This window comes from Triticum urartu, chromosome 7 (genome assembly GCF_003073215.2).
Source record: "Triticum urartu cultivar G1812 chromosome 7, Tu2.1, whole genome shotgun sequence".
In the NCBI taxonomy this organism is placed as follows: Eukaryota; Viridiplantae; Streptophyta; class Magnoliopsida; order Poales; family Poaceae; genus Triticum; species Triticum urartu.
The window spans coordinates 661,633,831-661,651,093 of record NC_053028.1 but is presented as its reverse complement, the minus strand read 5'-3'; the positions used below and the strand labels follow the sequence as shown (position 1 = coordinate 661,651,093).

General features: G+C 46.1%; 2 protein-coding genes across 2 annotated transcripts in view; both read left to right on the top strand.

The window, feature by feature from the left end:
* The window catches only part of LOC125519329 (aspartyl protease family protein At5g10770-like), a 45,678-nt gene extending 35,180 nt beyond the window's left edge, over window positions 1-10,498 (top strand). Inside the window, exon 4 of the mRNA XM_048684173.1 lies at window positions 10,050-10,498. Within this exon, the coding sequence (XP_048540130.1) occupies window positions 10,050-10,498 (449 nt within the window). The remainder of the gene's footprint in view (window positions 1-10,049) is intronic.
* Window positions 10,499-14,080: 3,582 nt separating this feature from the next.
* On the top strand, window positions 14,081-15,668 carry LOC125524739 (aspartyl protease family protein At5g10770-like). Its single transcript, XM_048689775.1, has 2 exons — window positions 14,081-14,228; window positions 14,428-15,668. Exons 1-2 carry the CDS (start codon window positions 14,081-14,083, stop codon window positions 15,666-15,668), a joined length of 1,389 nt encoding a protein of 462 aa, XP_048545732.1.
* The last annotated feature ends 1,595 nt before the right edge of the window (window positions 15,669-17,263 follow it).

Below are 17,263 nucleotides of genomic sequence, written 5' to 3'. Positions count from 1 at the left end.
TTGCCAAGAATGGGTCCTTTCTAGAGAAAGAGTTTCTCTCGAAAGAAGTGGGAGGAAAGTAGAACTTGATGAAGTATTACCTCTTGAACTGGAAAAGGGCACAACTCAAGAAAATGTTCCTGAGGTGCCTGCACCGACTAGAGAGGAAGTTAATGATGATGATCAAGATACTTCTGATCAAGCTCCTACTGAAATTCGAAGGTCCACAAGGACACGTTCCGCACCAGAGTGGTACGGCAACCCTGTCTTGGAAATCATGTTGTTAGACAACGGTGAACCTTTGAACTATGAAGAAGCGATGGCGGGCCCGGATTCCGACAAATGGCTGGAAGCCATGAAATCCGAGATAGGATCCATGTATGAAAATGAAGTATGGACTTTGACTGACTTGCCCGTAGAGCGGCGAGCCATAGAAAATAAATGGATCTTTAAGAAGAAGACAGACGCGGATGGTAATGTGACCATCTATAAAGCTCGGCTTGTCGCTAAGGGTTATCGACAAGTTCAAGGGGTTGACTACAATGAGACTTTCTCACCGGTAGCGAAGCTAAACTCCGTCCGAATCATGTTAGCAATTGCCGCATTCTATGATTATGAAATATGGCAAATGGACATCAAAACGGCATTCCTTAATGGTTTCCTTAAGGAAGAATTGTATATGATGCAGCCGGAAGGTTTTGTCGATCCTAAGAATGCTGACAAGGTGTGCAAGCTCCAACGCTCGATTTATGGGCTGGTGCAAGCATCTCGGAGTTGGAACATTCGCTTTGATGAGATGATCAAAGCATTTGGGTTTACACAGACTTATGGAGAAGCCTATGTTTACAAGAAAGTGAGTGGGAGCTCTGTAGCATTTCTCATATTATATGTAGATGACATACTTTTGATGGGAAATGATATAGAACTCTTGGACAGCATAAAGGCCTACTTGAATAAGAGTTTTTCAATGAAGGACCTTGGAGAAGCTGCATATATATTAGGCATCAAGATCTATAGAGATAGATCAAGACGCCTCATAGGTCTTTCACAAAGCACATACCTTGATAAGATATTGAAGAAGTTCAATATGGATTAGTCTAAGAAGGGGTTCTTGCCTGTGTTACAAGGTGTGAAATTGAGCTCAGCTCAATGTCCGACCACGGCAGAAGATATAGAAGAGATGAGTGTCATCCCCTACGCCTCAGCCATAGGTTCTATTATGTATGCCATGCTGTGTACCAGACCTGATGTAAACCTTGCCGTAAGTTTGGTAGGAAGGTACCAAAGTAATCCCGGCAAGGAACACTGGACAGCGGTCAAGAATATCCTGAAGTACCTGAAAAGGACTAAGGAAATGTTTCTCGTCTATGGAGGTGACGAAGAGCTCATCGTAAAGGGTTACGTCGACGCTAGCTTCGACATAGATCTGGATGACTCAAAGTCACAAACCGGATACGTGTATATTTTGAATGGTGGGGCAGTAAGCTGGTGCAGTTGCAAGCAGAGCGTCGTGGCGGGATCTACATGTGAAGCGGAGTACATGGCAGCCTCGGAGGCAGCACATGAAGCAATTTGGGTGAAGGAGTTCATCACCGACCTAGGAGTCATACCCAATGCGTCGGGGCCGATCAAGCTCTTCTGTGACAACACTGGAGCTATTGCTCTTGCCAAGGAGCCCAGGTTTCACAAGAAGACAAGGCACATCAAGCGTCGTTTCAACTCCATTCATGAAAATGTTCAAGATGGAGACGTAGATATTTGTAAAGTACATACGGACCTGAATATAGCAGATCCGTTGACTAAACCTCTCCCTAGAGCAAAACATGATCAACACCAGAATTCCATGGGTGTTCGATTCATCACAATCCAACTAGATTATTGACTCTAGTGCAAGTGGGAGACTGTTGGAAATATGCCCTAGAGGCAATAATAAAAGCATTATTATAATATTTCCTTGTTCATGATAATTGTCTTTATTCATGCTATAATTGTGTTATCCGGAAATCGTAATACATGTGTGAATAATAGACACCAACATGTCCCTAGTAAGCCTCTAGTTGACTAGCTCGTTGATCAACAGATAGTCATGGTTTCCTGACTATGGACATTGGATGTCATTGATAACGAGATCACATCATTAGGAGAATGATGTGATGGACAAGACCCAATCCTAAACATAGCATAAGATCGTATAGTTTCGTTTGCTAGAGTTTTCCAATGTCAAGTATCTTTTCCTTAGACCATGAGATCGTGTAACTCCCGGATACCGTAGGAGTGCTTTGGGTGTGCCAAACGTCACAACGTAACTGGGTGACTATAAAGGTATACTACGGGTATCTCCGAAAGTGTCTGTTGGGTTGACACGGATCAAGACTGGGATTTGTCACTCCGTATGACGGAGAGGTATCACTGGGCCCACTCGGTAATGCATCATCATAATGAGCTCAAAGTGACCAAGTGTATGGTCACGGGATCATGCATTACGGTACGAGTAAAGTGACTTGCCGGTAACGAGATTGAACGAGGTATTGGGATACCGACGATCGAATCTTGGGCAAGTAACATACCGATTGACAAAGGGAATTGTATACGGGGTTGCTTGAATCCTCGACATCGTGGTTCATCCGATGAGATCATCGAGGAGCATGGGGCAGCCAACATGGGTATCCAGATCCCGCTGTTGGTTATTGACCGGAGAGCGATCTCGGTCATGTCTACATGTCTCCCGAACCCGTAGGGTCTACACACTTAAGGTTCGGTGACGCTAGGGTTGTAGGGATATGTATATGCAGTAACCCGAATGTTGTTCGGAGTCCCGGATGAGATCCCGGACGTCACGAGGAGTTCCGGAATGGTCCAGAGGTAAAGAATTATATATAGGAAGTGCTATTTCGGGCATCGGGACAAGTTTCGGGGTCACCGGTATTGTACCGGGACCACCGGAAGGGTCCCGGGGGTCCACCGGGTGGGGCCACCTGCCCCGGGGGGCCACATGGGCTGTAGGGGGTGCGCCTTGGCCTACATGGGCCAAGGGAACCAGCCCCAAGAGGCCCATGCGCCTAGGGTTCAAGAAGGGAAGAGTCCCAAAGGGGGAAGGCACCCCTAGGTGCCTTGGGGGGGAGGGATTCCTCCCTTGGCTGCCGCCCCCCTAGGAGATTGGATCTCCTAGGGCCCCCCCCCCTTGGACTCCCTATATATAGTGAGGGAAGGAGGGCCTTTCATGACACATCTTTGGTGCCTCCCTCTCCCTCTCCAACACATCCTCCTCCTCCATAGTGCTTGGCGAAGCCCTGCCGGAGTACTGCAGCTCCATCACCACCACGCCGTCGTGCTACTGCTGGAGCCATCTTCCTCAACCTCTCCTTCCCCCTTGCTGGATCAAGAAGAAGGAGACGTTACGCTGACCGTACGTGTGTTGAACGCGGAGGTGCCGTCCGTTCGGTGCTAGGATCTCCGGTGATTTGGATCACGTCGAGTACGCCTTCCTCAACCCCGTTCTTTGAATGCTTCCGCGTGTGATCTACAAAGGTATGTAGATGCAATCCAATCACTCGTTGCTAGATGAACTCCTAGATGGATCTTGGTGAAACCGTAGAATTTTTTTTTTCTGCAACGTTCCCCAACAGGTTGTCGCTTTTATCGTATGAAATGCTATCGCCATGTAATTGCTTTACTTTATCACTAAGCGGTAGTGATAGTCAGAGAAGCAATAGTTGGCGAGACGACAACAATGCTACAATGGAGATCAAGGTGTCACGCCGGTGACAATGGTGATCATGACGGTGCTTTGGAGATGGAGATCAAAGGCACAAGATGATGATGGCCATATCATATCACTTATATTGATTGCATGTGATGTTTATCATTTATGCATCTTATTCTGCTTTGATTGACGGTAGCATTATAAGATGATCTCTCACTAAAAAATTCAAGGTACAAGTGTTGTCCCTGAGTATGCACCGTTGCAAAAGATCATCGTGCCGAGACACCACGTGATGATCGGGTGTGATAAGCTCAACGTTCTTATACAACGGGTGCAAGCCAGTTTTGCACACGCAGAATACTCGGGTTAAACTTGACGAGCCTAGCATATGCAGATATGGCCTCGAAACACTGAGACCGAAAGGTCGAGCGTGAATCATATAGTAGATATGATCAACATAGTGATGTTCACCATTGAAAACTACTCTATTTCACGTGATGATCGGTTATGGTTTAGTTGATTTGGATCACGTGATCACTTACATGATTAGAGGGATGTCTATCTAAGTGGGAGTTCTTTAGTAATATGATTAATTGAACTTAAATTTATCATGAACTTAGTACCTGATAGAATTTTTGCTTGTCTATGTTGTTGTAGATAGATGGCCTGTGGTGTTGTTCCGTTAGATTTTAATGTGTTCCTTGATAAAGCAAAGTTGAAATATGATGGTAGCAATTACACGGACTGGGTCCGTAACTTCAGGATTATCCTCATTGCTGCATAGAAGAATTACGTCCTGGAAGCACCGATGGGTGACAGGCCTGCTGCAGATGCTGTTGATGATGTTAAGAACGTCTGGCAGAGCAAAGTTGATGACTACTCGATAGTTCAGTGTGCCATGCTTTACGGCTTAGAACCGGGAATTCAATGATGTTTTGAACGTCATGGAGCATATGAGATGTTCCAAGAGTTGAAGTTAATATTTCAAGCAAATGCCCGGATTGAGAGATACGAAGTCTCCAATAAGTTCTACAGCTGCAAGATGGAGGAGAATAGTTCTGTCAGTGAACATATACTCAGAATGTCTGGGTACCATAACCACTTGACTCAACTGGGAGTTAATCTTCCTGTTGATAGTGTAATTGACAGAGTTCTTCAATCACTCCCACCAAGCTACAAGAGCTTCGTGATGAACTATAATATGCAAGGGATGGATAAAACAATTCCCGAGCTCTTCGCAATGCTAAAGGCTGCGGAGGTAGAAATTAAGAAGGAGCATCAAGTGTTGATGGTCAACAAGACCACCAGTTTCAAGAAAAAGGGTAAAGGGAAGAAGAAGGGGAACTTGAAAAAGAACGGCAAACAAGTTGCTGCTCAAGAGAAGAAAAGTCTGGACCTAAGTCTGAGACTGAGTGCTTCTACTGCAAACAGACTGGTCACTGGAAGCGGAACTGCCCCAAGTATTTGGCGGATAAGAAGGATGGCAAGGTGAACAAAGGTATATGTGATATACATGTTATTGATGTGTACCTTACTAGAGCTCACAGTAGCACCTGGGTATTTGATACTGGTTCTGTTGCTAATATTTGCAACTCGAAACAAGGACTACGGATTGAGCGAATATTGGTTAAGGACAAGGTGACGATGCGCGTGGGAAATGGTTCCAAAGTCGATGTGATCACCGTTGGCACGCTACCTCTACATCTACCTTTGGGATTTATTTTAGACCTGAATAATTGTTATTTGGTGCCAGCATTAAGCATGAACACTATATCTGGATCTTGTTTGATGCAAGACGGTTATTCATTTAAATCTGAGAATAATGGTTGTTCTATTTATACGAGTAATATCTTTTATGGTCATGCATCCTTAAAGAGTGGTCTATTTGTGTTAGATCTCGACAGTAGTAATACACATATTCATAATGTTGAAGCCAAAAGATGCGGCGTTGATAATGATAGTGCAACTTATTTGTGGCACTATCGTTTATGTCATATTGGTGTAAAGCGCATGAAGAAACCCCATACTGATGGACTTCTGGAATCACTGATTATGAATCACTTGGTACTTGCGAACCATGCCTCATGGGCAAGATGACTAAAATGCCGTTCTCTGAAACAATGGAGCGAGCAACAGATTTATTGGAAATCATACATACTGATGTATGTGGTCCAATGAATATTGAGGCTCGCGGCGGGTATCATTATTTTCTCATCTTCACAGATGATTTGAGCAGATATGGGTATATCTACTTAATGAAACATAAGTCTGAAACATTGGAAAAGTTCAAAGAATTTCAGAGTGAAGTGGAAAATCATCGTAACAAGAAAATAAAGTTTCTACGATCTGATCGTGGAGGAGAATATTTGAGTTACGAGTTTGGTCTACATTTGAAACAATGCGGAATAGTTTTGCAACTCACGCCACCCGGAACACCACAGCGTAATGGTGTGTCCGAACGTCGTAATCGCACTTTACTAGATATGGTGCAATCTATGATGTCTCTTACTGATTTACCGCTATCGTTTTGGGGTTATGCTTTAGAGACGGCTGCATTCACGTTAAATAGGGTACCATCAAAATCCGTTGTGACAACGCCTTATGAACTGTGGTTTGGCAAGAGACCAAAGTTGTCATTTCTTAAAGTTTGGGTTTTGGATGCTTATGTGAAAAAGCTTCAACCTGATAAGCTCGAACCCAAGGAGAAATGTGTCTTCATAGGATACCCAAAAGAAACTATTGGGTACACCTTCTATCACAGATCCGAAGGCAAGACATTTGTTGCTAAAAATGGATCGTTTCTAGAGAAAGAGTTTCTCTCGAAAGAAGTGAGTGGGAGGAAAGTAGAAATTGATGAGGTAACTGTACCTGCTCCCTTATTGGAAAGTAGTTCATCACAGAAACCGGTTCCTGTGACACCTACACCAATTAGTTAGGAAGCTAATGATGATGATCATGAAACTTCAGATCAAGTTGCTACCGAACCTCGTAGGTCAACCAGAGTAAGATGTGCACCAGAGTGGTACGGTAATCCTGTTTTGGAAGTCATGTTACTTGACCATGATGAACCTAAGAACTATGAAGAAGCGATGGTGAGCCAATCTGAGATGGGATCCATGTATGAGAACAAAGTGTGGACTTTGGTTGACTTTCCCAATGATCGGCAAGCCATCAAGAATAAATGGATCTTCAAGAAGAAGACTGACGCTGACGGTAATGTTACTGTCTACAAAGCTCGACTTGTCGCGAATGGTTTTTCGACAAGTTCAAGGGGTTGACTACGATGAGACTTTCTCACCCGTAGCGATGCTTAAGTCTATCCGAATCATGTTGGCAATTGCCGCATTTTATGATTATGAAATTTTGCAAATGAATGTCAAAACTGCATTCCTGAATGGATTTCTGGAAGAAGAGTTGTATATGATGCAACCTGAAGGTTTTGTCGATCCAAAGGGTGCTAACAAAGTGTGCAAGCTCTAGCGATCCATTTATGGACTGGTGCAAGCCTCTCGGAGTTGGAATAAATGTTTTGATTGTGTAATCAAAGCATATGGCTTTATACAGACTTTTAGAGAAGCCTGTATTTACAAGAAAGTGAGTGGGAGCTCTGTAGCATTTCTAATATTATATGTGGATGGCATGTTGTTGATTGGAAATGATATAGAATTCCTGGATAGCATAAAGGGATACTTGAATAATAGTTTTTCAATGAAAGACCTCGGAGAAGCTGCTTATAGATTGGGCATCATGATCTATAGAGATAGATCAAGACGCTTAATTGGACTTTCACAAAGCACATACCTTGATAAAGTTTTGAAGAAGTTTAAAATGGATCAAGCAAAGAAAGGGTTCTTGCCTGTGTTATAATGTGTGAAGTTGAGTAAGACTCAATTCCCGACCACTGCAGAAGATAGAGAGAAAATGAAAAGTGTTCCCTATGCTTCAGCCATAGGCTCTATCATGTATGCAATGATGTGTACCAGACCTGATGTGTGCCTTGCTATTAGTTTAGCAGGGAGGAACCAAAGTGATCCAGGAGTGGATCACTCGACAGCGGTCAAGAACATCCTGAAATACCTGAAAAGGACTAAGGATATGTTTCTCGTTTATGGAGGTGACAAAGAGCTCGTCGTAAATGGTTACGTCGATGCAAGCTTTGACACTGATCCGGACGATTCTAAATCGCAAACCGGATACGTATTTATATTGAACGGTGGAGCTGTTAGTTGGAGCGGTTCTAAACAAAGCGTCATGGCAGGATCTACGTGTGAAGCGGAGTACATAGCTGCTTCGGAAGCATCAAATGAAGGAGTCTGGATGAAGGAGTTCATATCCGATCTTGGTGTCATTCCTAGTGCATCGGGTTCAATGAAAATCTTTGGTGACAATACTGGTGCAATTGCCATGGCAAATGAATCCAGATTTCACAAAAGAACAAAGCACATCAAGAGATGCTTCAATTCCATCCGGGATCAAGTCCAGGTGGGAGACACAGAGATTTGCAAGATACATACGGATCTGAATGTTGCAGACCCGTTGACTAAGCCTCTTCCACGAGCAAAACATGATCAACACCAAGACTCCATGGGTGTTAGAATCATTACTGTGTAATCTAGATTATTGACTCTAGTGCAAGTGGGAGACTGGAGGAAATATGCCCTAGAGGCAATAATAAAGTTATTATTTATTTCCTCATATCATGATAAATGTTTATTATTCGTGCTAGAATTGTATTAACCGGAAACATAATACATGTGTGAATACATAGACAAAAATAGTGTCACTAGTATGCCTCTACTTGACTAGCTCGTTGATCAAAGATGGTTGAGTTTCCTAGCCATAGACCTGAGTTGTCATTTGATCAACGGGATGACATCATTAGGAGAATGATGTGATTGACATGACCCATTCCGTTAGCTTAGCACTTGATCGTTTAGTTTACTACTATTGCTTTCCTCATGACTTATACATGTTCCTATGACTATGAGATTATGCAACCCCCGATTACCGGAAAAACACTTTGTGTGCTACCAAACGTCACAACATAACTGGGTGATTATAAAGGTGCTCTACAGGTGTCTCCGATGGTGTTCGTTGAGTTGTCATAGATCGAGAATAGAATTTGTCACTTCGATTGTCGGAGAGGTATCTCTGGGCCCTCTCGGTAATGCACATCACTATAAGCCTTGCAAGCAATGTGAATAATGAGTTAGTTACGGGATGATGCATTACGGAACGAGTAAAGAGACTTACCGGTAACGAGATTGAACTAGGTATTGAGATACCGACGATCGATTCTCGGGCAAGTAACATATCGATGACAAAGGGAACAACATATGTTGTTATGCGCTTTGACCGATAAAGATCTTCATAGAATATGTAGGAACCAATATGAGCATCCAGGTTTTTCTATTGGTTATTGACCGGAGATGTGTCTCGGTCATGTCTAAATAGTTCTCGAACCCGTAGGGTTCGCACGCTTAAAGTTCTGTGACGATCGGTATTATGAGTTTTTGTGTTTTGATGTACCGAAGGTAGTCCAGAGTCCCGGATATGATCACGGGCATGACGAGGAGTCTCGAAATGGTCAAGACGTAAAGATCGATATATTGGACGACTATGTTCGGACACCGGAACTGTTCCGGGAGGTATCAGACATATACCAGAGTACCGGGGCGTTACCGGAACCTCCCGGGGAGTATATTGGGCCTATTGGTCCTTAGTGGAGAAGATGAGGGGCGGCCAGGGTAGGCCGCGCACCCCCTCCCCCTCTAGAACGAATTGGACAAGGGGGAGGGGGCGGCGCCCCCCTTTCCTTCCTCCTCTCGCCTTCCCTTCCCCCTTCTCCTACTACTAGGAAAGAAGGAGTCCTACTCCCGGTGGGAGTAGGACTCCACCCTTGGCGCGCCCTCCTCCTTGGTCGGCCGCCTCCCCCTAGCTCCTTTATATACGGGGGCAGGGGGGCACCTCATAGACACAACAATTAATCATTGATCTTTTAGCCGTGTGCGGTGCCCCCTCCACCATAATCCATCTCGGTCATATCGTAGCGGTGCTTAGGCGAAGCCCTGCGTCGGTAGCTTCATCAACACCGTCACCACGCCGTCGTGCTGACGAAGCTCTACAGGATCGTGAGTTCGCGAAATGTTACCAAGCTGAACGTGTGCTGAATGCGGAGGTGCCGTACGTTCGGCACTGATGATCGGTTGATCGTGAAGACATACGACTACATCAACCGTGTTGTCATAACGCTTCCGCTTACGGTCTACGAGGGTACGTAGAAGACACTCTCCTCTCTCATTGCTATGCATCACCATAATCTTGTGTGTGCGTAGGAAAATTTTGAAATTACTACGTTCCCCAACAGTCCCGGCGTACTACATTGTGTCTCTTCAGGCCATTATGGTGGGAGGCAGGCAACTCAACATACCCACCTCGGTCTTCTCCGCCGAGTCGCTCATGGACTCCGACACAATCATCACGCGCCTGCCGCGGACCGCGTACTCGGCGCTGTCGTCGGCGTTCAAGGCTGGCATGAAGCAGTACCCGCTGCCACAGCCCATGGGCATCTTGGACACGTGCTTCGACTTCAGTGGCCAGTCCAGCATCAGAATACCGAGTGTTGCACTGGTGTTCTCCGGGGGCGCCGTCGTCAACCTCGCCCCCGAGGGGATCATTCTGGACAGCTGCCTCGCCTTCGCGGCTAACCGTGATGACAACTCCCTTGGCATCATCAGCAACGTGCAGCAGAGGACGTTCGAGGTGCTCTATGACGTTGGTGGCGGCGCCGTCGGGTTCAAGGCTGGGGCATGCTGATCGGCGCGCACAAGTACTTGTTTTCTCTTGCGAGCTAAGACCTCTCACAAAGTATCATGCATCCTCACGCAGTATATATTTGGGTATAGAGGGAGTAGATGACATGGTAATATAACAATAAATAAAGAAAGAGGAAGTATTAATATATCACGTATCATAATAAGATACTTGTATATGAGTCTATAAAATTTATAAATAATAAATTAAGCAATCTACTGAAATCAGCGAAGATGTCTAGTTGCATATGTTTGCCGAGCTCTTTTCAACTACTCACAGTGGGAGTAATATAAGTGGTAACATCACACTTATCTAGATAAAATAGATGACATGACAAGTAATTAATGATAAAAGAACAGTCAAAAAAATTAATGATAAAAGAGAGGCATGTAGTAACATCCCTAGGCAAAATAGATGATTGTTGGGGAACACAGTATTTCAAAAAAGTTCCTACGATCACGCAAGATCTATCTAGGAGATGCATAGCAACGAGACGGGAGAGTGTGTCCACGTATCCTCGTAGACCGAAAGCGGAAGCGTTTAGTAACGCGGTTGATGTAGTCGAACGTCTTCACGATCCAACCGATCCAAGTACCGAACGTACGGCTCCTCTGTGTTCAGCACATGTTCAGCTCGATGATGTCCCTCGAGCTCTTGATCCATTTAAGGACGAGGGAGAGTTCCGTCAGCACGACGGCGTGGTGACGGTGATGACGAAGTTACCGGCGCAGGGCTTCGCCTAAGCACTACAACGATATGACCGAGGTGTGTAACTGTGGAGGGGGGTACCGCAACACGGCTAAGACAAATCTTGGAGTGCCTTTGGGGTGGCCCCCTGCCTACGTATATAAAGGAGGGAGGGAGAGAGGCTGACCCTCCTAGGAGCGCGCCAAGTGTAGGGAGTCCTACTAGGACTCCCAAGTCCTAGTAGGATTCCCTTTCCTTTTCGGAGTACGAAATAAGGAAAGGAGGGAGAGGGAGAAGGAAAGAGGGGGGCCACGCCCCCTCCCCTTGTCCAATTCGGATTGGGGCAAGGGGGGCGCGCCCCACCTCCGATACATGTAGTGACAAATCCTAATCTCGATCTATGCCAACCCAACAAACACCTTTGGAGACACCTGTAGAGCATCTTTATAATCACCCAGTTACGTTGTGATGTTTGATAGCACACAAGGTGTTCCTCCGGTATTTGGGAGTTGCATAATCTCATAGTCAAAGGAATATGTATAAGCTATGAAGAAAGCAATAGCAATGAAACTGAATGATCAACATGCTAAGCTAACGAATGGGTCTTGTCCATCACATCATTCTCCTAATAATGTGACTCCGTTCATCAAAATGACAACACATGTATATGGTCAGGAAACTTAACTATTTTTTATTAACGAGCTAGTCAAGTAGAGGCATACTAGGGACACTCTGTTTTGTCTATGTATTCCCACATGTACTAAGTTTCCGGTTAATACGATTCTAGTATGAATAATAAACATTTATCATGATATAAGGAAATATAAATAACAACTGTATTATTGCCTCTAGGGCATATTTCCTCCAGTCTCCCACTTGCTCTAGAGTCAATAATCTAGTTCACATAGTCATGTGATTTAACACCAATAGTTCACATCTTTATGTGATTAGTTCAAATCTCCATGTGACTAACACCCAAAGGGTTTACTAGAGTCAATAATCTAGTTCACATCACTATGTGATTAACACCCAAAGAGTACTAAGGTGTGATCATGTTTTGCTTGTGAGAGAAGTTTAGTCAACGGGTCTGTCACATTCAGAGCCGTATGTGTTTTGCAAATTTTCTATGTCTACAATGCTTTGCATGGAGCTACTCTAGCTAATTGCTCCCACTTTCAATATGTATCCAGATTGAGACTTAGAGTCATTCGGATCAGTGTCAAAGCTTTCATCGACGTAACCCTTTACGACGAACTTTTTATCACCTTCATAACCGAGAAACATGTCCTTATTCCACTAAGGATAATTTTGACCGCTATCCAGTGATCCACTCCTGGATCACTATTATACCCTCTTGCCAAACTCATGATGATGTACTCGAAATGCTTGTGTTTATGGAATCAAGAGTGAATGTTGGCACAACAGGTTGGGCCCGTAAGCTCCGTGCCATGGATTGGATCAAGACTAGTGACCAACCATGCATCGTACAATAGCTCGTCCTCCTGCATGTTGAAGCTTTCTTCTCTACCCCTTTTCTTTGGATTGACAAAAAATTCATCCGGATTATCGTGGTCCTCCTCCTCCTTTTGCTCCCGCTGTCCGGTGCTCCAATCCTGCTATTGTGTATCCATGCCCAGCTGAGTGCACGTGCTGGACTGGGTGTAGCATGTATGCGAGTCCGGCTTAATGTACGTCCCGGATTCGGTGGGCGCCGAGCCATCCACTTGCATGTTGTCGTAGCAACCTCTCCTCCGCCTCCTTCATGGATGATCTCAAATATCTCCATGTTCGTGTCGTCGTACGCCGGCTCGCCCGCTTTAGGCAAACAACCGAACAGCGTGCGGGCATCCAGCTGCTCCAGACGTCCGCGCCCGGACAAGCTACGATGATGAAGACTCCGTGAAAAGCAACGACACCCAGTTGACATCGATAATGCAGAGCACTTGCTTGGTGACGGATGCCAAGGACTACCTATCGAGCAGCTTGGGGGCGTAGTAGTACTGAGCCGTGTAATGCTCCAGACATGGTGATGTCTGCACGGTTGGCGACTACAACGGTGCCCCGCGCCCAGGCTCCGCCCTCCACCACATCCACTACCACAACCATCTTCGCCTTTACCGGCCGTCCACTCCTTGAGGGGTGCCGCCTTTGTGGCCTCGCTTTGAGGAACAATGTTGTTGGGTCTCCAAGTTGATCTTGCGGATGTTCATGATCACCGTATCCTCCACCACCGCCATCTCAGGCAACTTCTCCTATAGGTCCATGCGTCGGTGACAACGAAAAATGGCGGGAATTGAGTGGAGAACGGCGGGAAGGACGAAGAGAGTGGGGGATTTTGTCACGGAAACTGTGCGGGCTAGCTTCAAAAACGCGGGCTCCACCTTATTTTTGAGTGGGCATGAGGTGTCGGAGTCCTATGTGGCTCGTGCCCGGACTCCCGCAAAGCCCTTCTCGTTTGGTTCTGTTTTGCGGGTAAATTACCGTCTGGACTGCTCCGCGGACCGATGACAGTGGTCGTTGGATGGCTTGTGGGATCCGAGCAGCTGCCTTCGGGTAGATAGGGGGGTTTGGGGGTTGGCATTGGAAATTCCTAACACAAGTACCTCCGCAGATGTATAATTTTTTTTTGTGGATAGATGTACTTTTTATTACTTGCATGGGTATTTATATCTAGTAAAGTATGTACATATGCCAGACAATAGAATTCCTGATAATTTTGTCAACAAAAAATGACGTTACCTAATCCTTCCACCCGTGCAATTGACGAAATCAAAACTGGCGGCAACTTCTCGTTAATTAGGAGAAGATCGCAAGGCACGAGCCTCCTCTATATAAGGAGGGCTCGCATTCTGAAGCTGCAGTTGAGCCTGAGAAGCAAAGAAACAGCATCTATACGCCATGGCATCGGTTTCGAAGCTTGTGCTTCTCCTGCTGTGCGCCTACCACACTCTCGTTGCTCACGCAGGAGATGATCTTGGCAGTTACTACAAGGTTCTGCCCGCTGGCTCTCTGGAATCTGCCACCCTCAACTGCACCGATCACCAAGGTGCAGTACTGTCCACGCACTTGACATTCCAATGGATCTGGATACCAAACGTATCATTTTAAAACAACGAGTACTATACGTATCATTTAAAAAAAAACGAGTATTATACGTATCATTTCAAAAAACGAATACTATACGTATAGTACTAGTATTTTGTGCACATTTCTAATCGTTTCCATGCCGATCTGGACTGTTTCAGCAGTGAGTCCAGCATCCGGCGGCGTCGTCATGGTGCCGTTGCACCACCGGCACGGCCCATGCTCCCCTGTCCCCTCCACGAAGGCGCCGACCTTGGAGGAGATGCTCCGGTGTGACCAGCTCCGAGCTGACTACATCGGACGGAAGTTCTCTGGCGCCAAGGGTGGCGGCCTGGAGCAATCGGATGTAACCGTGCCGACCTTGCTGGGCCTCTCCCTGGGCACGTTGGAGTACGTGATCACCGTCGGCATCGGCTCGCCGGCCGTGACCCAGACCATGTTCATCGACACCGGCAGTGACGTGTCATGGGTGCACTGCAAGCCGTGCTCGCGGTGCCACTCGCAGGCGGACTCGCTCTTCGACCCCAGATCGTCGAGCACCTACTCCCCGTTCACCTGCAGCTCCGCCGCCTGTGCGCAGCTCCGTCAGGATGGCCAAGGAAACGGCCGCTCCGGCTCCCAGTGCCAGTACGTTGTCAACTACGGCGATGGTTCGAGAACCACCGGGACCTACAGCTCCGACACGCTCTCGCTGGGCTCCAACGCCGTCAGCAACTTCCAGTTTGGGTGCAGCCAGTCTGAGTCGGGCCTCCTTCTCAACGACCAGGACCAGACCGCTGGGCTCATCGGGCTCGGCGGCGGTGCTCAGTCGCTGGCCACCCAGACCGCGGGCACCTTCGGCAAGGCCTTCTCGTACTGCCTCCCGCCGACTCCGAGCTCGTCCGGGTTCCTCACTCTGGGTGCAGCAACCTCGGGTTTCGTCGTCAAGACGCCGTTGCTGAGGAGCAGGCAGGTCCCGGCGTACTACATCGTGTCTCTTCAGGCCATCAGGGTCGGAGGGAGGCAGCTCAACATACCCACCACGGTCTTTTCCGTCGGGTCGCTCATGGACTCCGGCACAATCATCACGCGCCTGCCGCGGACCGCGTACTCGGCGCTGTCATCGGCGTTCAGGGCCGGCATGAAGCAGTACCCGCCGGCGCAGCCCATGGGCATCTTGGACACGTGCTTCGACTTCAGTGGCCAGTCCAGCATCAGAATACCGACCGTCGCACTGGTGTTCTCCGGGGGCGCCGTCGTCAACCTCGCCCCCGAGGGGATCATTCTGGAGAGCTGCCTCGCCTTCGCGGCCAACCGCGATGACAGCTCCCTCGGCATCATCGGCAACGTGCAGCAGCGGACGTTCGAGGTGCTCTACGACGTTGGTGGCGGCGCCGTGGGGTTCAATGCAGGCGCATGCTGATCGGCGCGCACAAGTACTTGTTTGCTGCGGCGAGCTATGACTTCTCACAGAGTATCACTATCACGCATCCTCATACAATATACTCCTAGATAACAATAAAATAAATAAATAAAGAGAAAGTATTAGCATACTACTTATATCATACTCCCTTTATCTTAAAATAAGTGTCTCAAGTTTTAAGACACTTATTTTGAGACCGAAGAAGTTATAAATAAGGTACTTGTATGAGTCTATTAATTAATAAATAAAGCCATATGGAATCCACGACAGTATATGTTCCATATTTTTGCGAGTTCTTTTCACCGGAAGTTCGACAATGTTACTCGTTTGCCGAGAACTGAACAGTAAGTAATATAAAGGAACCTGGTAAACGGGTTTGATTGCCCAATGTCGTGAAAAAACAACTCGGCGATAAGATGAAACTCAGTAAAATATATCATTTGCCAAGCCTCGGGCAAATCAAACTCGGCAAACACCCGACCAATGGGCTGGATGGCGCTCATCATGGGGTGCGCGCGGCGGCCACCTTAAGTTTGCGAAATGGTGGATATATTTGCATGGTTTAGCGGCATGAACGAGCTCGCCATGATTTCCGCATTGACGACGACGAAGAAGCAGCCCATGTTCGCCGGCGATGGTCTCGGCACGCTTCTGATCAACATTCTCCTATGGATGATGTACGAGGCCATCCCAGATAGAGCGCATGGTGAGCCAAACACCGGCCTCTCGTTCAGGCCCCAGCGGCTGATGTGATGGGACGGTGGAAGTGTCGGCCACCATCATTCTAGATGACGACGATAACGAGATGATGGATGCCAACGCCAATGCAGACTGCTGCAGATGGTGGATGGCGATGATGCATGACACATGCAGTGAGGTGTGCTGAGCAGCTCTAGCCTTTACACACATAATCGTCATCGTCCAATGGCATGGTCGAGGTGCCTGGGCAGGCCATGAAATTTTTTAGTGAACTCATTTTCTTTTACTCTAGTAATTAGAACATTATAATTACTAATTATGCACAATTTTTTAATTACACTATGGCAATTTTCAGACATGGCAAGTTTTTTGCCATGGCAAATTAGTAAATAGACCACGGTAGTTTTTTTTTTTGATATGTCATGGTATTTTTACTAATTAGACAATGGAAAATTTTCTTTTCTTGCATTACAATAATTTTTTAATAAATATACCATGGCATTTTTTTAGTTAGACCATGGCAATTTAATTATCTACCCATGGTAGTTTTGATGTAGCATGGCAATTTAATAATGTAGACCATGGCGAGTTTAATATAAAGTCAATGGCATTTTTTCTCAGTTATAACATGGGAATTTAATTCACTAGACCATCTTAGTTTTTGTATGTAGCATGGCAATTTAATTATTTAGACCATGTCAAGTTTAATATAAGTTTCATGGTATTTTATGTTAGTTAGAGCATGACAATTTTATTAACTAGACCATGTTAGTTTTTTGGGGTAGCATGGAAATTTAATTAGTTTAGACCATGCAAGTTTAATATATATTCGATGGCAAAAAAAATTAGTTAGACCACGGCAATTTAATTAACAACACCATGGCAGTTTTTTAGAT

What these genes read in the sequence shown, in the direction of transcription:
- LOC125524739 (XM_048689775.1), top strand. Translation starts at nt 14,081, where the DNA reads ATGGCATCGGTTTCGAAGCTTGTGCTTCTCCTGCTGTGCGCCTACCAC. An exon ending in CAACTGCACCGATCACCAAG is followed by an intron (nt 14,229 to 14,427) that starts GTGCAGTACTGT and finishes GGACTGTTTCAG; the next exon opens with CAGTGAGTCCAGCATCCGGC.